This window comes from Macaca fascicularis, chromosome 5 (genome assembly GCF_037993035.2).
Source record: "Macaca fascicularis isolate 582-1 chromosome 5, T2T-MFA8v1.1".
NCBI classification, from domain to species: Eukaryota; Metazoa; Chordata; class Mammalia; order Primates; family Cercopithecidae; genus Macaca; species Macaca fascicularis.
In genome coordinates this window covers 156,005,175-156,027,835 of record NC_088379.1, presented here as the reverse complement: position 1 = coordinate 156,027,835, position 22,661 = coordinate 156,005,175, and the positions used below count along the sequence as shown (strand labels likewise).

Here is a 22,661-nt window from a genome sequence, read left to right as displayed (position 1 = left end):
CCAATTTGGGTGCTGTTGATGATATCAGGCACAGCAGAACAGCGCAGGACTGACCATGTCCACAGAGATTTTCTGTTTTCATAGCACATTTCATAGTGGTCTGGACAAACCCAGCAGCAGGGCAGACTGTTAGCTGCAGCTGCCACTTGATTCAGGTAGCGGTTTTGAATCAAGGGCAGTGGTTCCAGCTGGGGGCAGTTTTGCCCCCCCAGGGGACATTTGGCAATGTCTGAGCCATTTTTATTTGTCACAACTAGAGGGAAGGTGCCACTGGCATCTAATGGGTACAGGCCAGTGTAACTGCTAAACAACGAATTACCTGGCCTAAGATATTAATAGTGCCAAGGTTGAGAAACTGACCTAGGGAACAAATTGCATTAATGATTCCCCTTCCAGCTAGGCATGGTGGTTCACACCTGTAATCCCAGCACTCTGGGAGGCCAAGGCAGGAGGATCCTTGAGCCAGGAGTTTTAAGACTAGCCTGGGAAATACAGTGAATACAAAAATAAATACAAAAAATAAAAAATTAGGGCCAGGCGCGGTGGCTCAAGCCTGTAATCCCAGCACTTTGGGAGGCCGAGATGGGCGGATCACGAGGTCAGGAGTTCGAGACCATCCTGGCTAACACAGTGAAACCCCGTCTCTACTAAAAAATACAAAAAACTAGCCGGGCGAGGTGGCGGGCGCCTGTAGTCCCGGCTACTCGGGAGGCTGAGGCAGGAGAATGGAGTAAAAACCCGGGAGGCGGAGCTTGCAGTGAGCTGAGATCCGGCCACTGCACTCCAGCCTGGGCGACACAGCGAGACTCCGTCTCAAAAAAATAAATAAATAAATAAATAAATAAAAATAAATAAATAAATAATTAGCCAGGCGTAGTGGCATGTGCCAGTAGTCCCAGCTACTTAGGAGGCTGAGGTGGGAGGGTCACTTGAGCCCGGGAGGTCAAGGCTGCAGTGAGCTGTGATAGCAGCGTGGCATTCCAGCCTCAGTGACGGAATGAGACCCTGTCTTTACTCCTTAGTGTGGTCTGAGCTGTTTTCTTCCCGGTTGCCAGGGTTGTTGCCTTCCCTCCACTGACACAAAATTAATACCTATAACACATTTTTCTTCAATCGTCCCATCTTTCATCCAGACCTTTTCTTTCACCTTCTTCTTTCAGCCAGACCTTTGTCCTGATTACTATCCAGGAGTCAGTGAAATGGAGATAACCCCTTTCTGGGATTCTAGGACTGTCCTATTCTGTGACCCAAATACTGGATAGTCAGGTATGTGGAACAGGAGGAGGTGACGGTGATATACTCAGTAACCTCTTTAATGCTCAACAATGCCAGTTATCTGCAGATGGTAGGGAGTGTGAAATATTCATCAAATAATCTCTTTGGCTCACTGCTGAGTGGCCTTTGTGACAAAAGGAGCCCTATTGTCAGACTGCAAATAGTTTGATAGACTAAGAATATGACACACTAGTTTCAATAGCTATAATTGTGTGGTCAGAGTCAGTTGATAAGGCTGAAACAGCTACGTTGTAGCCTAAGAATGTCTCAACAGCAGTCAGCCCCTCCATCATGAGTTGCCCTAAGAGGAGGCCAAATGGCCAGTGTAGTCAGTCATTTTGGAGCAAGTAGGCCCATGACCTGTGTAATGTGGCCTTATTTACCTCCAGACAAATGGGATAACTTTAGCAGGGGTCACCAAGACTGGCATGCATGAGAAAGTTCTTTACTGGGTGCCTAGTCCGCCATGGTGGATGTGTTGCCATTGTGAGGACAATCCAGGTGATGCTGACTTCCTCAGCAGCTTGATTCCAAGGTGTTATCAGTCTTAGGTGTTATCAGCCCTTAACCGTAGCCATCTACATGAGTGACCCAGATGTTCCGCTTGGCAGCCACAATTTGTTTTCATAGTTTATAGCCTTTAAAGAGATGTCTTTAGTCTGCCTTTCAAGTGGCAGACCAGATGTCTAGGCCATTAGTAACAGCCCAAGTCAGCAAAAAATAGTGTGGTGGCTCACACCTGTAATCTCAACTTTGGGAGGCTGAGGCAGGAGAATCCCTTGAGTCTAAGAGTTCAAGACCAGCCTGGGCAACATAGCGAGACCTCCCCCCCCATCTCTACAAAAATTTTTAAAAGCAGGTCATGAGACACACACCTGTAGCCCCAGCTACTCAGGAAGTTGAGGTAGGAGGATCCCTTAGTCCAGGAGGTTGAGACTGCAGTGAGCTGCAATCACACCACTGCACTCCAGCCTGGACAACAGCGCAAGACCCTGTCTCTAAAAATAATTTTTAAAATAGGACAAGGTTAATCAAAAGCAATATTGGCTATGAGAACTGAGTTCCGCCCACTGAGCAGGGACTTCATTCACTTTAGTTGCATAGCTATCACTGAAGCTGGATTGCAACAGCAGCACAATGGATAGTATCAGCTTGCCATTCTGCAGAGCCATCAGTGAATCAGGTCCAATCATATAGGAGACTTATGTGAAGTAAGGACCCCATTGAGCCAACAGGCGCAAGTACGCTTCATGCAGTGGAGTGTGAGATAAACAGTTTTCTAGGAGTTTCTACTAGCACTTCATGCAAAACCAAGACAATCCTAAGACAGCTGCATCCCAGAACACACTATTTTTTATCAGCAAGGCTTTTTAAGTGAGGCATGCGGTCTCCAACACCCAAAGCCCTCCAATAAGCCTAGAAGCAGTGAAATGTTAGAGATAGCAGTTTGTCCTCGACTGCCAGAGGGATTAAGCACTGTGAATCCATCCACACAGTCCCAAGAAACTATTTGGTGAACAGGCTCCTGAATTTTTTTGGAGTTTTATCAAACACTCCTGTTGGTGGAGGTGTGGCGAAACCACAAAGTATGAGATTGAGAATTCTGAGTTGTCAAACAACTGGACAGCATCCTCTCTCTCACGTGAAAACTGTGGCCATCAGAGAGTAGAAACACGTGTGTTTAAATTCTAACACTCGCACACACATGGCAAATGGCAGGGGAGTTTGTTCCATTAACACTTTTCTAAATACAGCAGTGCCCTGAATGGGAGATCCTCCTCTGAAACATGAAGTGCACAAGCATGTACACATCAATCTCACATTTAGCAGTGGAAAATAGAACACTGAATTGGCCCAAAGGGACTCACACACTTAAATTTAACAATATTTTTGCCCGGGAACGGTGGCTCACACCTGTAATCTCATCACTTTGGGAGGCCAAGGCGGGCAGATCACCTGAGGTCAGGAGTTCAAGACCAGCCTGACCAGCATGGAGAAACCCCATCTCTACTAAAAATACAAAATCAGCCAGGCGTGGTGGCACATGCCTGTAATCCCAGCTACTGGGGATGCTGAGGGAGGAGAATCACTTGAACCTGGGAGGCAGAGGTTGCGGTGAGCTAAGATCGTGCCATTGCACTCCAGCCTGGGCAACAAGAGTGAAACTCCGTATCAAAAAAAAAAAAAAAAAAATTATTTTATAAATTTAAGAAATCATTTTCTCCACTACAAGTTTTGCCCAAACCTTTTGAGTTGAATTTGGATGCTTTATTTCCTTATTTACAGTAGGCATTGGCAAACTTTTTTCTTGAAAAGCCTGATAAATCATTGTGGCCTTGTGGGCCAAGAAGCAAAACTGGGATGTAGGCATATAACAAGAGGAAACAATTTCCACAAAATTATTAATGAAGTTCAAACTATGATGATAATAATTGAATACTTTTTTTTGTAATACAGATCTACTAATGAGGAAGAAAATGGATTTTTTTTCTTTTGGGATGGGGAATAACATTTCATTAAATTAGGGCTTAGTGATTCCCATTATAAAAATGAGTTGCAAATTTTCATCTGTGAACAGTGATTCGTAACAAGATTTTCTGTATTTCTTTCTTTTTTCCTTTTTTTTTTTTTTTTTTTTTTGAGATGAAGTCTTACTCTGTCGCCCAAGCTGGAGTGCAGTGGCGCCATCTCAGCTCACTGCAGCCTCCACCCACTGCAACCTCTGCCTCCCAGGTTCAAGCAATTCTCCTGCCTCAGCCAAGTAGCTGGGATTACAGGAGCATGCCATCATGCCTAATTTTTGTATTTTTAGTAGAGACGGAATTTCACCATGTTGGCCAGGCTGGTCTTGAACTTCTGACCCCAAGTGATCCACCCACCTTGGCCTCCCAAAGTGGTGGGATTACAGGGATGAGCCACAGCACCTCGCCTGTATTTCATTTGTGAAGATGTGTTTTCACAGGTAAAACGTGGCACTCAAAATGTTTGAGCGCAGGATCACTGCAGTTTGCAGTGTGCACCTCAGTATGAAGTGATGAGTGCACCACCTCAGTGTGAACTGCACCCGCACCACTGCAGTTGTAGCGCAAAAAGCAGCAAGTAGGCCAGGTGCTGTGGCTCATGCCTGTAATTCAGCACTTTGGGAAGCTGAGGAATAGGATTCTTTTGAGTCCAGGAGTTTAAGACCAGCCTGGGCAACACAGTGAGACCCCATGTCTATTTAGAAGTAGATTAAAAATTTTAAAAAGCAGAAACAGACAATACTTAAAGTTGAATGAGTGTGACTGTGTTCCAATACAATTTGATTTGTGGATATTTACATTTATTTTGAATTTCATATAATTTTCACATGTAGTAAAATATTTTTTCAAATCTATAAAAACTGCAATTTAGGAAAACTTTACCTGCAACATTTTTTTTTTTTTTTTTTTTTTTTTTGAGACAGATTCTGGCTCTGGCTCCCACGCTGGAGTGCAGTGGCACAATCTTGGCTCACTGCAACCTCCTCCTCCCACGTTCAAATGATTCTCCTGCCTCAGCCTCCCAGGTAGCTGGGGTTACAGGCCCATGCCACCAAACCTGGCTAATTTTTGTATTTTTAGTAGAGACAGGGTTTTGCCACATTGACCAGGCTGGTCTAGAACTCCTGACCTCAAGTGATTGGCCCAGCTTGGCCTCCCAAAGTGCTGGGATTACCAGCCTGGCCAACATGGTGAAACCCCATCTCTACTAAAAATGCAAAATTAGTCAGGCATGGTGGTCCACGCCTGTAATCCCATCCTCTCAGGAGGCTGGGGCAGGAGAATCACTTGAACCTGGGAGGCAGAGGTTGCAGTGAGCTGAAATCGCGCCATTGCACTCCAGCCTAGGTGTCAAGAGCGAAACTCTGTATCAAAAATTTAAAAAAGAATATACTGCCTACGTAACACTACTTAATCAGAAAAAAAACCCTAGCAAGACATATTCAAGCAAAATTACTGGATTTTAAAGAAACAGAAAGGCTGGGCGCGGTTGGCTCGCGCCTGTAATCCCAGCACTTTGGGAGACCGAGGTGGGCAGATCACAAAGTCAGGAGATCGAGACCATCCTGGCTAGCACAGTGAAACCACGCTTCTACTAAAAATACAAAAAAATTAGCTGGGCGTGGTGGCTGGTGCCTGAAGTCGCAGGTACTCGGGAGGCTGAGGCAGGAGAATGGCGTGAACCCGGGAGGTGGAGCTTGCAGTGAGCCAAGATCGTGCCACTGCACTCCAGCCTGGGCACAGAGTGAGACTTCGTCTCAAAAAAAAAAAAAAAGAAAAAAAATTGGGGGGCCTCTACCCAAAACCAAAGACTTTTAAAAGAAACTTACACTTTTCACTAGCAATGCTTTATGTTATTAAAAACATTTGAATTAGCATATTTAAGATGCTCAGAGTGAGCTAAGGATGCAGCAAAAGTGCTTTTGAGATAGAAAGTACACTGACAGATTATACTCACCATGGAAGAATAAGAACTTCCTAAGGAACCTACCAAAGAACATGCTTCAGACAACCAGAATAACTAGACAGCCATCAATTTAAAGACTGGTGGTGGGCATTAAACATAGTTACTTGTGGCCAGGCATGGTGGCTCATGCCTGTAATCCCAGCACTTTGGGAGGCCAAGGTGGGCAGATCATGTAAGGTCAGGGGTTCGAGACCACCCTGGCCAACATGGTGAAACCCTGTGTCTACTAAAAATACAAAAATGGCCGGGCGCGGTGGCTCAAGCCTGTAATCCCAGCACTTTGGGAGGCCGAGATGGGCGGATCACGAGGTCAGAAGATCGAGACCATCCTGGCTAACACGGTGAAACCCCGTCTCTACTAAAAAATACAAAAAACTAGCTGGGCGAGGTGGCGGGCGCCTGTAGTCCCAGCTACTCAGGAGGCTGAGGCAGGAGAATGACGTAAACCCGGGAGGCGGAACTTGCAGTGAGCTGAGATCCGGCCACTGCACTCCAGCCCGGGCGACAGAGCCAGACTCCGTCTCAAAAAAAAAATAAATAAATAAAATAAATAAATCAAAATAAAAATACAAAAAAATTAGCTGGGCGTGGTGGCAGGCGCCTGTAATCCCAACTACTTGGGAGGCTAAGGCAGGGGAATCTCTCGAACCGGGGAGGTGGACGTTGCAGTGAGCCCTGATCACGTGCTGCGCTCCAGCCTGGGGAACAAGAGCAAGACTTCTTCTCAAAAGAAAAAACAACAACAAAACATAGTTACTTGTAGCACTGAGACTAAATGAAGGCTAAAAGGGAGAGTAGTCAAGTGATGGCTGTACACTCAAGCAGTTCTGACACAGTGCAACTATGAAAACTTCGTGGGGGAAATTGGGACAAGCACATGCCCCCAAAAATTGTAACTGTTTTCAGTAATCATTTGATCTCCCCTTCCATACTCTTCCACACTTAAGAACTGGTGTCATTACATTAGCCTCACCCAGGTAATTCAGGATACTCTCCCTAGCAGTTTTTCTCCCTTTTCACATGAGTATGCACTTTCATTAGTGATACTGCTCAGCTGTTCAAATTAAAGAAGCAAAAGCCCATTTCAAATTGAATATTCAGTTTGCTGCTAACAACAGTGATGCCTTGGCTGGGCACGGTGGCTCAAGCCAGTAATCCCAGCACTTTGGGAGGCAGAGGCGGGCACATCACAAGGTCAGGAGATTGAGACCATCATAGCTAACACGGTGAAACCCCGTCTGTGCTAAAAAATACAAAAAAGTAGCTGGGCGTGGTGGCAGGCACCTATAATCCCAGCTACTCGGGAGGCTCAGGAAGGAGAATGATGTGAACCCAGGAGGTGGAGCTTGCAGTGAGCCATTGCACTCCAGCTAGTCATCTGTTTTTGAATGGTCGTGGATCCCTGATCACAAGTTTTCCTATGAGAAACTAAGGGAAAATAGTTCAAGTAAAATCAATAAAGAAAAGCCATCCAGCCGAGATCATGGCATTGCACACCAGCCTGGGCAACAAGAGTGAAACTCCGTCTCTAAAAAAAAAAAGGAAAGCCATCCAGATACTTAAAATGAGAAATTTGCAATACCCCTTACAGTGTTTTTCAGTAGATAGGTATGTTAACCACCTTTGAGTTGGTCTCTGGGAAGGAAACTGGATTAAATCCATCAAATAAGCCAAACCATTTTTTAAAAATAAAATATGGCCAGGTGTGGTGGCTCATGCCTGTAATTCCAGCACTTTGGGAGGCTGAGGCAGGTGGATCACGAGGTCAGGAGATTGAGACCATCCTGGCTAACATGATGAAACCTTGTCTCTATTAAAAATACAATAAATTAGTCGGGTCTGGTGGCGGGTGCCTGTAGTCCTAGCTTCTTGGGAGGCTGAGGCAGGAGAATCACTTGAACCCGGGAGGCAGAGGTTGCAGTAAGCCGAGATCATGCCACTGCATCCAGCCTGGCAACAGAGCAAGACTCTGTCTCAAAAACAAAAACAAAAACAAAAACAAAAACAAAAAAACATTATTTTTGGAACCTTTTTCAAATGAGCCCTTCTAAAAGTAGAATACTATGCCAACCCCTCTTCCGAGGTGTAGCAGATTAGAGCTTGATTATGGATTATACTATTATCTTACTAAATGATATCCAGCCTCAATGCATCAAGAGGAAAACCACCATTTATGTAATAACTGGTCCCATGACCTCTTTTTCTACCCTGGGGAGGGAGCCCCTACCATTTGGGACCCATATCTATGTCTAAACCAGCCTTTAGTAGAAAATAAGGCATTTGTTTCTTGGCTAAGGAACATTAATAGGGAATATCACTCATTCCTTTATTCAACAAATGGAACACCTGGGCAATGAGGATCTGACAGTGAATCAGTGCCCCACCACCACCAAAAACACTGTCCTCATGGAATTTTTCTCATAGACACAAGTAAACAAAACTGGAAAAAAATCACGAGTGTCAGAGGGCAGCACCAGATTCTACGGAGGAGACAGAACAGACTTCAATTCCTCATTCAGGTTGCTTAAAAATAAACAACAAACAGCAGAGACTTCAAGGAGGTGAAATAAACACTATGGCCACGTAAAGGAGAATATTTCAAGCACAGGAAAGAGCAAGGGGAATAGGAGCTCGAGACAAGTCAGACGCAAGATCACGTGGATCTTTGAATGAATCATCTAAAACAGATTTTCAGGGCCTGGTATAGTGGCTCACACCTGTAATCGGGAAGATCACTTGAGGCCAGGAGGTCCAGACCAGCCTTGGAGCCTTGGGAATATATCAAGACCCCATTTCCGCAAGAAATATTTTGAAATTAGCCAGCCATGGTGGCATACACCTGTAGCTCCAGCTACTCAGGAGGCTAAGGCAGGAGGATCGCTTGAGCCCAGGAATGCAAAGCTGCAGTGAGCTATGATTGTATCACTGCATTCCATTCTGGGCAACAGAGTGAGATCCTGCCTATAAAAAATAAAAGACTTCTACAAAAGAGGACATAGACAAGGTAGGCAGTTAACAATCCAAGTAGTAATGGTGGTTAGTTTCAAATAGCGAAAGGTGGTAATAACTGATTAGACTCCAGATATATATGGTTTGAATCAACTGAATGGTCAAGGATGACCACAGAGGATTTTGGCTTAAGCAACCAAAAGGGTGGGTACAATTGAGATGATACCATTTTAGAACATTGTATGTTAAATGCCTGTCTGACATCCAAGTGGGGATATCAAGTTGGCACTTAGACAAACCTTGATCTCCCAAAGAAAGGTACAGGCTAGAAATATAAAAATCTCCATTAATTTAAAACCAAGAACTTAGGGAGAGTATAGAAACGTCTAAGGACCAAGCCCTAGGGCCTTTTTTTTTTTTTTTTTTGAGACAGAGTCTCACACTGTCACCCCTGCTGGAGTGCAATGGCCCAATCTCAGGTCACTGCAACCTCTGCTTCCCAGGTTCACGCGATTCTCCTGCCTCAGTATCCCGAGTAGCTGGGATTACAAGTGCCCACCACCATACCCGGCTAATTTTGTATATTCAGTAGAGACAGGGTTTCACTGTGTTGCCAACCTGGTCTCTTAACTCCTGACCTCGTGATCTGCCCACCTCGGCCTCCCAAAGTGCTGGGATTACAGGCGTGAGCCACTGCACCCGACCAGCCCTACGGCCTTATAAAACTGACTAAAAGTCTAAAAAATGGAACTAGCAAAGGAGTAGCCAATGATGTAGGAGGAAAAGCTTGAGTCGAGGATCCGGAAGACAGTTAAAATCAGGAAGAAATCAACTGTCAAGAATCACTAATAGGATGAAGTGACAAGCAAAAGTCACTAACAGAGGTCAAAAGACCTCGAGTAAAAGAATGGACCACTGGACTTAGCAACAAAATCACTGCTAATCTTAACAATGAAATTTCTTGGAGTGGTGTTGGAGGGAAAACCTAACTGCAACAAATCCAAGAAAAATAAAAACTAAAAAATGTGGCTGGGCACCATGGCTCACACCTATACTCCCAGCACTTTGGGAGGCTCAGGCAGGAGGATCCCTTGAGGCCAGGAATTTGAGACCAGTCTGGACATAACAGCCAAGACCCTACAAAGAACTTAAAAACTAGCAGGGTGGGCCTGGTGCAGTGGTTCACACCTGTAACCTCAGCAATTTGGGAGGCCAAGGCGGGAGGATCACTTGAGGCCAGGAATTCAAGACGAGCCTGGCCAACATGGCGAAACCCCATCTCCACTAAAAAATGCAAAAAATAGCCCAGCATGGTGGTGGGTGCCTATAATCCTAGCTACTGGGGAAGCTGAGACACAAGCATCGCTGGAACCTGGGAGATGGAGGTTGCAGTGAGCCAAGATCGCACCACTGCACTCCAGCCTGGGTGACAAAGTGAGGCTGTCTTTAAAAGTGGTGGCACAGGCCTGTCCCAACTACTCAGGAGGCCTGAGAGGGAGGGCTGCTTAAGCCCAGGAGTTTGGGGTTACAGCAAGCTATGATCACACCACTCTACTCCATCCTGGGTGAGAGGAAGATCATGTCTCTCAAACATAATTTTTAAACAGTCTCACTTTGTAGCCCAGGCTGGAGTGCAGTGGTGTGTTCTCAGCTCACTGCAACCATCACCTTCCAGGTTCAAGTGATTTTCATGCCTCAGTCTCCCAAAAAGCTGAGATTACAGGCGACCACCACCACACGTGGCTATTTTTTTTTTTTTTAAGAGATGGTGTCTCGGCCAGGTGCGGAGGCTCACACCTGTAATCCCAGCACTTTGGGAGGCCGAGGTGGGCGGATCACGAGGTCAGGAGATGGAGACCACGGTGAAACCCCGTCTCTACTAAAAATACAAAAAATTAGCCGGGCACAGTGGAGGTCGCCTGTAGTCCCAGCTACTCGGGAGGCTGAGGCAGGAGAATGGCGGGAAGCGGAGCTTGCAGTGAGCCGAGATCGCGCCACTGCACTCCAGCCTGGGCGACAGAGCGAGACTCTGCCTCAAGAAAAAAAAAAAAAAAGAGATGGTGTCTCACCATGTTGGCCAGGCTGGTCTTGAACTTCTGACCTCAAGCAATCCACCCACCTCAGCCTCCCAAAGTGCTGGGATTACTGGCATGAGCTACCACACTTGACCTCAAATATATAATTCTTTCTGTTAAAATATGGTAGATATATAAAACATTCCTTTGAGCTTTGCTATCAAGGGGCTGAGTAAGGTGCTCTGGGATTTGTATTACTAGTATTTGTGTGGTGATGGAAGGCACAGCAAGGAATTGATAAAGTTGTGAACTGCTGGAGCCATGAGGCCAATTAGGCAAAAATAAAAAGGCTGTCTTATGTCTTAGCACAATCCATCCAGTGGTATGACAGAAGGTAGTATGATTTAACACATGCATAGGTGGCAAAGTATAGGTAACAGAAATTTGTGAGGTTCTTTTCTCATCTGCTTTACAAGTTTTTTAGTGATTATACAAAGCAAGGTTATCAGCTAAGCAAGAAGTGAGAAAACTGAAGCCTTGAGAAGAGGTAGAAACTGAATGAATGAATGACTGCAGGTGGACAGCACTAAATGCCCACTTGGTAACAGCTTCTCCGCCCCATTTCAGCTTCACAGTAAAAGTGCATAGTAGTAATATCCAATTTGTCTGGGTCAGAAAAGTTTACCAGCTGTCAAATTTACTATCTAATCCACCAAGCTGTCAGATCATTTTTTTTTTTTTTGAGACGGAGTCTCGCTCTGTCGCCCAGGCTGGAGTGCAGTGGCCAGATCTCAGCTCACTGCAAGCTCCGCCTCCCGGGTTCACGCCATTCTCCTGCCTCAGCCTCCCGAGTAGCTGGGACTACAGGCGCCTGCCACCTCGCCCGGCTAAGTTTTTGTATTTTTAGTAGAGACGGGGTTTCACTGTGTTACCCAGGATGGTCTCGATCTCCTGACCTCGTGATCCGCCCGTCTCGGCCTCCCAAAGTGCTGGGATTACAGGCTTGAGCCACCGCGCCCGGCCAGATCATTTTTAAAAAAACAATGTTCAGAAGCAAACCATCACAAATAGCACTTTTTATTTGACACTAATTGAAGTCTGAACTTTAAACAGATTCTTGGACTGGTGGTTCATATCCATCAGCTCGTTCAACTTTAGCACCTGTCTCGTCCCCAGTGGCTTTTCCAGAACTACTGCCTTCACCATGAAGCTCCATGAGCTTTCCCACTAAAAGGCAAAAAAAAAAAAAAAAACTTGTTAGTGTATCTTGAAACAATGGTCATCAGTACTATGCAAGCATGACAGGAAGAAAAAGAAGGCCATGATATAGCCCCAAACTCCTCCTCCACCCAAAAACAATGTATTTGGCCCTACAGGAATCATGTGATTTCTCACTTACATTCAAACTTGGGCTTCTTCAGCATTTTTACTTTTCTAACGAAGACATCATGGAGAGGATAAATAGATTGGCAAGCCTTTTCTATGTCTTTTCCAATGCTGTCTGGAATCCTGCAAACCAGTAACAGTAAATTTTTTTTCTTAAAGTCCTAGTTATGAGATATAAGGGGATAAGTCATTTCCTTTAAATGTAGAGAAGCCTTGGAATAAACTTACACATGTAACACCTACCTCACTTAACCTGCATAAATCCTCCTGTAAGCTAAGCTATTATTTTCCTTTCACATGTAAAGGATAGATGATCTATCTGAATTACACTTAGTAGAGTCTTCTGAGTCCAAGTCTTATGCTTTTTCCATTACACCCTCTTAGCTAACTGTATATTGCATGGGAACATCAGAAAAATGTAAGTTATCACTGGCCATCATCTGGGACCGAAACTTTTTTCATCACTTATTCCCATGTGTTATTAATCATGAAAGGTTTTGTCTGTTCAGTATATTTTCTCTGTGTGTGTGTATATATATATGTATGTTTATTATTTTTTGGAACAGGGTCTTCCTATATTGCCCAGGCTGGCCTCAAACAATCCTACCACCTCAGCCTCCTAAGTAGCCAGGACTCCAGGCACATCCCACTGCACCCAGCTTATTCAGTCTATTTTCCACGTAGGGGAAAAACATTTCCTGTCCTTCAACTCCATCTACTGTGAGACAGCTTCATTAAAAAAAAAAAAAAAAAAATTACCATTTACGGAGTACTAGCAGATCAACTGAAGTCAGGAGTTCAAGACCGGCCTGGCCAACATAGTGAAACCCCATCTCTACTAAAAATCAAAAAAAAAAAATTAGCTGGGCATGGTGGCAGTCCCCTGTATTCCCAGCTACTCAGGAGGCTGAGGCTCGAGAACTGCTTGAACCCAGGAAGCAGTGGTTGCCATGAGCCAAGGAGGATCGCACCACTGCACTCCAACCTGGGCAACAGAGCAAGACTCTGACTCAAATAATAATATTTACTGAGTACTTACTCTTTCACGTAAAGGGATATAGCTAGAAGGATTCACAGACAGGATTTCAACAGACCTTTACCTTGTCTCATATGCTTTCCCTTATCTGAGGAATAATCAATACTCAAGGTTCTGTTGTGTGAGGAAGCAAAGAAACACTTACAATTTATTGACCACTTCTTTCAAGTCATTTGTCTGCACCTCTCGGGTCATGATTTCCATCATCTTCTTCCGGATTTGACGGACCTGTTGGTGCTGAGCATAAGAGGTCTTCCGTATCTGATTGTTGCGTTTTTTAGTAAAACCAACACAGAACAGACGAAGCAAGTAACCATCGGTAGTCTTGACATCAACATGAGCTTCAATCATTGTCTGGAGAAAAAAGATACTGTCAGGTTTAACAGGTTTTACGTTATCCATTTATCCCTGAAGTTCTAATTTTAAAAAGCTGGACTGTCACATTCATTATTAAATATAAAGTATCCTCATATAAATAACATCTCTTAAGTTTACAGAATTAACTTCCTTGAACCTACTGTTACCCCCAAATTCTTACCCAATTAAATAACCAGGTCCTCTCAACTGCCCTCCCTCCTCCTTTCTACCCTCTATCACTACTACTATGACGGCACCCAAACCCGCATCCACTGCATATACATACACCCCTTTAAACAGCTCATCCCCCTTCAAGTATATAACTACGCCAGAGGAAAACAGATTCTGAGAGGATCCATGGTATTTTATGATATGAACTTCTACAGTGATTATGTCATTTTTCAAAAAACTGTGTTGTGAATGGGTGACTGCTATAATAACTCTAAATGTACACCTTGGAAGATGTCTTTTATGTTCCAAACTAAAGCCATGTTGATGATTAAATACCCAATTTCAGAGCTAAAATATAATTAAAAACCCCTAATTAGTGGTCATATTATTGCCTACATTGAAAAAACAAAAACCATCTTGGGTAGTGATGAAAACTGATTTACCTTGTTTGCGTTTTGTAAATTTTATACCTTAGTATTAAAACAAAAAACAAAAAAAACTCATCAAATACAATTTACAGATAAGGGACCTTAAAATATTTCCAGAAATGTAAACCATGAAGCCTTAGAGGAATGTCAGGATAAAACGGTATAATCAGTATGTATCATTTGGGACCGAAACATTTTGTCATCATTCATTCCCACATACAAAATATTCAAACTATGCCAGGTGCAGTGGCTCACACCTGTAATCCCAGCACTTTTGAGAGGCTGAGGCGGGCGGATCACTTTAAGTCAGGAGTTCAAGACCAGCCTGGCCAATATGGTGAAACCCTATCTCTACTAAAAATACAAAAATTAGCTGGGCATGGTGGCGGGTGCCTGTAATCCCAGCTACTCAGGAGGCTGAGGCACGAGAATCGCTTGAACCCAGGAGGAGGAGGTTGCAGTGAGTAGAGATGGTGCCGCTGCACTCCAGCCTGGAGCCTCAATCTCCCAAAAACAAAAAACTCCCACAAAATATTCCAACTGGATAGTTAGCCAAAAATATCTGAAATATTTTCATTTCATCCTCACAATTCAATAAAATGATACTCTCACCTGCACTTCACAAATAAAGAAACTGAGGCTTAGAAAACAAGTTACTTTCCAAAGAGAACACAATAGGGAAATGGAGCCAACATTTTAACCTCACACCAGAGGCTCTGCCACAATTATGCTCTATTGCCACAGTTAATCAACACTCACTCAATTCTGAGGTCAAAAAATATCCTGAAGACAGGCAAAACCGTCCACCTGCACCTAAACGTTCCTCAAAAAACCACTGATCTATGCAGCAAGAAAATCTGACTTTGATTATACACCACTATTAAATCTTAGATTTAAATATTAAGTAAAGTATCATGGTGTGGCAACCCCAGAGTTAGCACTCAATAACGGCAAGAAAACAAAATTTTAAATGAACTTTGTGGACATTTCACTGGTCTCAGTCAATCAATCAATAAATAAAATGAACTTGCTCCTTCCTGTCATATCAAACCATGCTATCCTTGGTCAAACACCCGTAGCACAACACACTCTAAGGAACTCTGGGTCTCACCTGCCACTTTTTGACCATGGAACACATTTTGTCACGGGTAAGATCCATGCCATGGAAGTTAGTCAGGCAGTTTTTGCCCTGAACATCTTCAGTAATCAGCTTGAATTTTCTAAATGCAACTTCATCATTCTGCAAATCAGCAAGACTCACTTCAAACACACGACCCTTGAGACCATCAGATGCAATTTCTACAAAAGAAAAAACAAGTATCTTAACATTTAGGAACCATATAAGCAAAAGTCAAGCCTGTAAACTGAGGGTAGAAATTAAGTTAATGGTAAATTGTAAAGACCTTAACCTTTGTGGTCAAATCCAGACACCAGAGACTTATCGACAGTACTTATTAGAAGCTCAGAACTACCTATGGCACATTTTCTTAATTCAAAAAGCACCATCTTGCTTCTCCAAGTGCTGTACTAAAAACAAGCACCACAGGAGCCAAGGCTGCAACCGAGAGCTGACATTCCCTGAAAGTCTCCCACCACAGGACCAACAACAGACCAAGATGCCTGCTACAATATACAAGCGCCAACTTAAGGAAAATACAAACCAAAAATAAACTACTTACTGGTTCCTTGGGTCCTGGTGACGAGCGTCTTTCCAATATTTCTTATATTGAACATAGCAGGTGCTTTCACATCATACCAATCTTTCTTAGAAAATGGATCAACCCTGGATTTTAAGAAAATGCTTAAGTTCCATTGCAGATCATTCTTACTGTGTTTATTCTGTGCTTTCTTCACTCTAGTATCACTGTTAATGTTATTTCCCATCAATATTTTAAAAAGCTAACCGGCAATTTGATACTAAAGTGTATCACACAGTGAGGTGAGGGGCACAAACATAAACCTAACTCTTCCCACTCTATGTTTCACTGCATGCATCAGACTTCGAAAGGTTATGTCCACTTCCCACCCTCATCGGTCCTTCCACTACACAGACACGAGGAACATCCATCGGTCCTTCCACTACACAGGTACGAGTAACATGCAATCTCATTAACTTTGCTGGTACGTAATGGCATGTACTGCTAACTAAGACCCTGCATGGCCTCAAAGCTTAGTAGGAGCTCGCAGATTCCAGCGGGACCAAGCAAAGGCAGGATTGCCAGGTCCTGAATGGATAGGAGGATGCTTTCCTCAACTCCTGCCGTCGCAGTGCCATCAAACACCCGCGGAATTGAGGCAGCACGTGAGCCCACAAAACAAACATTCCAGCCGAGTCGCGGCGGCAAGCCGGCTCAAATGCGAAGTGCGCAAGGACCAGAAGGCCTGGGAAAGGCAGCCGACCTGCCGCTACTCAACACCCAGACCCGCCAGGCCGCGTTCCTGGGTGCACCAACCCGCCAGGGCCCGCACAATCCGACTGGAATCCTCGCCATCCGGCCTACGCCGCGATCTAGGACCAGCCTGCCGATTCCAGCAGACATCCAAAAAGCAGGACGCCACGACAGTCGCCACTTACACTTTCTTCTTGGCTCCCTTTTTGCCGCCTTTCGTAAGGCGCTTGTTCTTGCCAACCGCCATGGTGCTGATCAGAGAGCCGAAAAGGCGGAAATGGAAGTCGCGCGAGAACTTAGGCGTACGGGGCGGGGCGCGCCGTCTACGTGACCTTTGCGCTCTCATTCTTCCGGCCTCAAGAATTCCGCGACAGTAGAGAGCGCCACTCCTGCTACTGTCGTTGCGACAGCGCCTTCGTGTGTGGGGAGGTCGCGCGGCATGCCGCGGCACTGGAAGCTGCGCTGTGTAGACCAAGGCGTTGGTGGCCTGACGTGCAGGCGTCTGGTTACCTGTGGTTTCTGTGGCTGTGACGTCTGGAAGTAAGTTTCTGTAAAACGAGATAAAACGAGACGCCCACTCAACATCGTTCAAAGCTGAACTCACGGTCTAACCCCCAAACCGGCTTCTTCTCGGGAGTCAGTCAGCGGATCTGATTCAAATGTCGGTTTCAACAGGGCTTTGCTTGAGACCGACCTCTCCACGCTTGTTTCCTGATGCGTAAAATGAGGGTGATAAAACGGTCGGCTTCATGAGGTTTCGCAGGGTTAAATGAGTATCACTCCAGAGATGCTAGCAACGTTCTGCTTGTTCATGTGGGTGCTGGTTCATCTCAGGTGTTGTTGCTTTGTGTTGTTGCTTTGTGAACATTCACTGAGCTCTACGCTTATTTGTGTCCTTTTCTATATGTCTGTTATATATTGATTAAAAGGTTTGTTAAAAGTGGAGTGAGACCGAACTCGGTGGCTCACACCTGTAATCCCAGCACTTTGAGAGGCTGAGGCAGGGGAATCAGTTGAAGCCAGGAATTGGAGACTAGCCTGGACCACACAGCCAGACCCCGTCACTACAAGAAAATTATAAAATTAGCAGGGCGTTGGCTGGGCGCGGTGACTCACGCATGTAATCCAAGCACTTTGGGAGGCTGAGGTGGGCGGATCGCCTGAGTTCAGGAGTTCGAGACCAGCCTGGCCAACATGGTGAAACCCCATCTCTACCAAAAATACAAAAAATTAGCCGGGCGTGGTGGTGGGTGCCTGTAATCCCAGCTACTCGGGAGGCTGAGGCACGAGAATCTGAGCTCGGGAGGCGGAGGTTTCAGTGAGCGGAGATCACGCCATTGCCTAGGCAACAAGAGTGAAAGTCCGTCAAAAAAAAAAAAAAAAGTGAAATCTCCAAATTTTTCCATTTTTGCAATTAATCCGACCTCTCCCTTCCTCATTTTTTTAACTGTAAGGGTTAACAGAGCACATCTTGGCAAGATGTGGCTGACTAGCTCAAGTGTGCAGCCCTCGGAAAGCGTCTGGCCCATACAGGCTTGGTACTCAGCCAGTGGTGTGTTGAGTTCCTTTCTCTAACTTCCTGTCTGGCAGAAAACCCTGTGACCAAGCCAAAAACCAACCCTCACTTACAAGGCCCGCTGCAAGCTTTTAAACTTACAATCCCTTCCAGTCCTGCTGGCCTCCATCACCTACCTCCCACTACGCCCACCCCTAAGACAACCCTCCTAAACCTCTAGTAGGGTCCTGAAATCTTTCAGTAATTCCATAAATCTCCGTTGCCTGGAGGATAAATTCAAAGTCTTAGTTTCATAATAGTATGAATGTACTTAACACTACTGAACTGTAGACTTGAAAAAGGTTAAGGTAGCCTTGCCAGGTTCCTTGGACCTGCAGTTCCAGGTATTCAGAAGGCTGAGGTAGGAGGATCACCTGAGGCTAGGAGTTGGACTCCAGCCTGGGCAACATAGTGAGACCCCATCTCTTTTTTAAAAAGATGGTTAAGATGGTAAATTTGGCCAGGTGTGGTGGCTCACACCTGTAATCCCAGCGCTTTAAGAGGCCAAGGCAGGAGGTTTGCTTGAGCTCAGGAGTTTGATACCAGCCTGGGCAACATTACAAGAGCTCATCACAACTAAAAATAAAAAAAAATTAGCCCGGCATGATGGCTTATGCCTGTAGTCCCAGCTACTCGGAAGGCTGAGGTAGGAGGATCCCAGCACTTTGGGAGGCCGAAGCAGATGGATCACTTGAGGCCAGGAGTTCGAGACCAGCCTGGACAACATGGTGAAACTCCATCTCTACTAAAAATGCAAAAATTAGCTGGTGGTGCACACCTGTAGTCCCAGCTACTCGGGAGGCTGAGGCACGAGAATTGCTTGAACCTGGGAGGTGGAGGCTGCAGTGAGCCGAAATCACGCCACTGCACTCCAGTCTGGGCTGGACAGAGTGAAACTCCGTCTCCAAAAAAAAAAAAAAAAGTGTGTGTGTATAGATAGATAGATAGATAGATAGATAGATAGATAGATAGATAGATAGATAGATAAAATGGGCCTCCAGTCTGCTTACTGCAGCATAAAAACCAAACTTACCTTCTTGCTGGTCTGATTCCTCTTTCTTCCTAAAAGTGAAAGCCACAGGGAGAGGCCTTAATGAAGTCAGCTGCATCTGATTTATTTTAGCAGCACCAACACCTAAGAGATTTGTCAGAGGTCTGTATTTAAATCCTCAACTCTGTTTTGTAGTAAACGCTTTAAAAAATTTCTAATTAATATTTTCCTGACCCTGTTACATTAAATGGTGCAATAAGCAGTTTTAATGTAAGTGTGTTGAATACAATTTAGGGGGTGTGAAATCAGTTTATTGGGTCTCAACCATCATTTAATATTTTCAGATGGAATAAAATGGAACAGGCCAGGCACGGTGGTTCACACGTCCACGTCTAGGGAGGCTGAAACGGGTGAATCTTTTGAGCTCAGGAGTTGGAGACCAGCCTGGACAACATGGCAAAACCCTGTCTCTACAAAAAATACAAAAATTAGTCAGGTGTGGTGGTGACTTGTGGTCCCAGCTACTTAGGAAGCTAGGTGGGAGGATTGCCTGAGCCCAGGAGGTTGAGGCAGCAGTGAGCCATAATGGCACCACTACCTGAGACCCTGTCTCTGAAAAAAAAAGAAGAAAATGGAACAGAAAAATGTCAGAATACATCAAACCTAGTAAGCTGTCAATGTTGTTTCATTGGCTGGGCATGGTGGCTCACACCTGTAATCCCAACACTTTGGGAGGCCGAGACGGGTGGGTCACCTGAGGTCAGGAGTTAGAGACCAGCCTGGCCAACGTGGTGAGACCCCATCTCTACTAAAAATACAAAAATGATCCAGGCATGGTGATGGACGCCTGTAATCCCAGCTACTTGGGAGGCTAAGGCAGGAGAATCACTGGAACCTGGGAGGCGGAGGTTACAGTGAACCGAGATTGCGCCACTGCACTCCAGCCTGGGTGACAGAGCGAGATTCCATCTAAAATTAAAAAAAAAAAAAAGTACAGTATTATAATCTTATGGGATACTGGTATTGACTGGAAGTCATTATGTGGCACATAACTGTAGTAGACATTCAGTAACTTTAACTTTTCTTTTCTCTGTTCCCTAAAATAAATAATCCGATTTGTTATCTAGCTTTCTCTCCCTGCCCACTGACATTTATATCAGCATCTCCCTGTCCTCAGCCCTGTGATAACTTTACGTCGAGTGTTGCTCTTGTTGGAGTCATCTCCCATCCCTGCCTCCCCCGCAGAGTTTGTTGTGATTACCAGGTAGGAAGAAAGAACTCGTTCCAGGATATAAAGCAAGAGAATTGAGAACAAAAGCTGAGATTAAATCTGTACATGGTGATATTCGTGTCATTATAAAAGTCCAGAGGTGCAACCAGACTGGATTCCTTCTTCACACTATTGCTGTTCCTAAGAGCAGCACACGTCCAGGGCAGGGGCACTCCTTTTGGTTCACTATCCACACTGCCATTGTTGCTGTTTTAACGTGGGAATTGAAACCAGTGCACTCCTGTGTGGGTGACAGAGAGACTCTGTCTCAGAAAAAAATAAATAAATAAATAAAAAACACTTTGCTCATACTCTAAAAGCACAAGTGCTGGAACTTTCCTTCTGGTCAGCAACATTTCACAAAGTAAAAATCTAGGGCTAGAATCTAGAATCTTGTACAGTAACTATTTGGTATCATGTAGGTCTAGGTTCAATCCCACCTTATCACATAGTAGTTTTTCTTGTTGTCATTTTTGTTTTTAAACATTTACTTTAGGTTCAGGGGTACATGGGCAGGTTTGTTATATAGGTAAACCCATGTCATGGGGGTTTGTTGTGATTATTTTATCACCCAGGTACTAAGCCTAGTACCCACTAGTTATTTTTTCTGATCCTCTCCTTCCTTCTACCCTCCATTCTCAAGCAGGCCTCAGTATCTGTGTTCTCCTCTTTGTGCCCATGTGTTCTCATTATTTAGCTCCCACTTATACACTTTATAAGTGAGAACGTGGTATTTGGTTTTCTGTTCCTGTATTAGTTTGCTTTGGATAATGGCCTCAAGCTCAATTCATGTTCCTGCAAAAGACGTTTTCTTGTTCTTTTTGTATGGCTGCATAGTAGTCCATGGTGTGTATATACTACATTTTCCTTATCCAGTCTGCCATTGATGGGCATTTAGGTTGATTCCATGTCTTTGCTATTATCACGTAGCAGTTTGACTTCAGAAAAATTTTTAATCTTTCTGAACTTGTTTTCTCATTGCCATATTAGTTCAGGTCAAGGCTGCCATGTTGGACAACTCCAGGAGAGCCACTCACATAGATTGCACAGGGATTTACACAACAACTTGGTTCAGAAGCTGTAACAGAGACTTAAATAACAGTGGCATCAACAAAGTAGAAGTTGGCCGGGTACGGTTGCTCACGCCTGTTATCTCAGCACTTTGGGAGGCCGAGGCAGGCAGATCATGAGGTCAGGAATTTGAGACCAGCCTGGCCAACGTGGTGAAACCCCATCTCTACTGAAAATACAAAAATTGCCTGGGCGTGGTGGTGGGCACCTGTAGTCCCAGCTACTCGGGAGGCTGAGGCAAGAGAATCTTTTGAACCTGGGAGGTGGAGGTTGCAGTGAGCCGAGATCATGCCATTGCACACCAGCCTGGGTGACAGGGCGAGACTCTGGCTCAGAAAAAAAAAAACAAGGTAGAAGTTATTTCTCACTTATGTGGCAGTCCAAGTGGATGCTGCCCAGGGCTGATGTGTAGGCACCATAGTGTTAGTTACCTAGGTGACAGTGATTTCATCAGTCTTATTACTCTGCTATTCATGCTGTGCTCTCATCCATGTGGTCTGGAATGAAAAGTCAACATTTAGGCTGGGTGTGGAGTGGCCCATACCTGCAATTCTAGCACTTTGGGAGGCCAAAGCAGGAGGATTGCCTGAGCCCCAGAGTTCAAGGCTGGAGGGAGCTGTGATATTACCACTGCACTCCAGCCTGGTTGACTTGTCTCTAAAAAAATAGAAAGAAAAGTCGACATTTAGTTCAACAGGGAGAGGGAGAAGCAAAGAGGAGGGCACATTCCTTTCCTTACACAATACCATCCACAAGTTATACACATCCATTCTGCTCATGTCACTTCCCTGTGTCCCTAGCTATGAGACAGGCTGATAAACGTAATCATAGAACTTAGCAGCAGAACCATGTGCCCACCAAAAATTCTGTTACTTTCCGAGAAGGGAAGAACCGATATTTAGGAACAATTATTATCTGTCTCCCTTACTTATAAGGTTTTTGTGAAAATTAAATGCATAGTAAAATATCTGGCACAAAGTAGATGCTCAAAAAAAGTTGCTTCCTTTCATTTTTTTTCCCATTCTTCTTACCCTTACCCTTTTACCAAAAAAGGCAACTTATTTCCAGTAGTTGCTGATTAACAATCCATTTACAACAGATCAATAACAATTGTATGGAGTGAATTTTTTTCTTTTTCTTTTTCTTTTATTTTATTGAGACAGTGTCTCACTCTGTTGCCCAGGCTGGAGTGCAGTGCCACGGTCTTGGCTTACTACAACCTCTGCCTACTGCAACCTCCGCCGCCCGGGTTTAAGTGGTTCTCATGCCTCAGGCTCCC

At 44.6% G+C, this 22,661-nt stretch overlaps 1 protein-coding gene and 2 non-coding genes across 3 annotated transcripts; all 3 read right to left on the bottom strand.

Moving 5' to 3' along the window:
- Positions 1–11,788: 11,788 nt before the first annotated feature.
- RPS3A (40S ribosomal protein S3a) lies at positions 11,789–16,766 on the bottom strand. The gene is made up of 6 exons (XM_045392937.2): positions 16,681–16,766; positions 15,785–15,888; positions 15,217–15,404; positions 13,295–13,503; positions 12,127–12,236; positions 11,789–11,954 (listed from the first exon to the last, which is right to left on the bottom strand). Exons 1-6 carry the CDS (start codon positions 16,740–16,742, stop codon positions 11,833–11,835), a joined length of 795 nt encoding a protein of 264 aa, XP_045248872.1. The 5' UTR covers positions 16,743–16,766; the 3' UTR covers positions 11,789–11,832.
- LOC123573776 (small nucleolar RNA SNORD73) lies at positions 12,518–12,583 on the bottom strand. Its single transcript, XR_006698510.1, has one exon. It is a non-coding gene; the product is annotated as a small nucleolar RNA SNORD73 (small nucleolar RNA).
- On the bottom strand, positions 14,249–14,316 carry LOC123573774 (small nucleolar RNA SNORD73). Its single transcript, XR_006698508.1, has one exon. It is a non-coding gene; the product is annotated as a small nucleolar RNA SNORD73 (small nucleolar RNA).
- Positions 16,767–22,661: the final 5,895 nt, after the last annotated feature.

Bases quoted from the DNA above. Each gene is read 5' to 3' on its own strand.
- RPS3A (XM_045392937.2), bottom strand. From the start codon at position 16,742: ATGGCGGTTGGCAAGAACAAGCGCCTTACGAAAGGCGGCAAAAAGGGA. The intron at 15,889-16,680 runs GTAAGTGGCGAC...CTTAAAATCCAG, and splicing joins AAGGGAGCCAAGAAGAAAGT to GGTTGATCCATTTTCTAAGA. The intron at 15,405-15,784 runs GTAAGTAGTTTA...TTTCTTTTGTAG, and splicing joins CACCAGGACCCAAGGAACCA to AAATTGCATCTGATGGTCTC.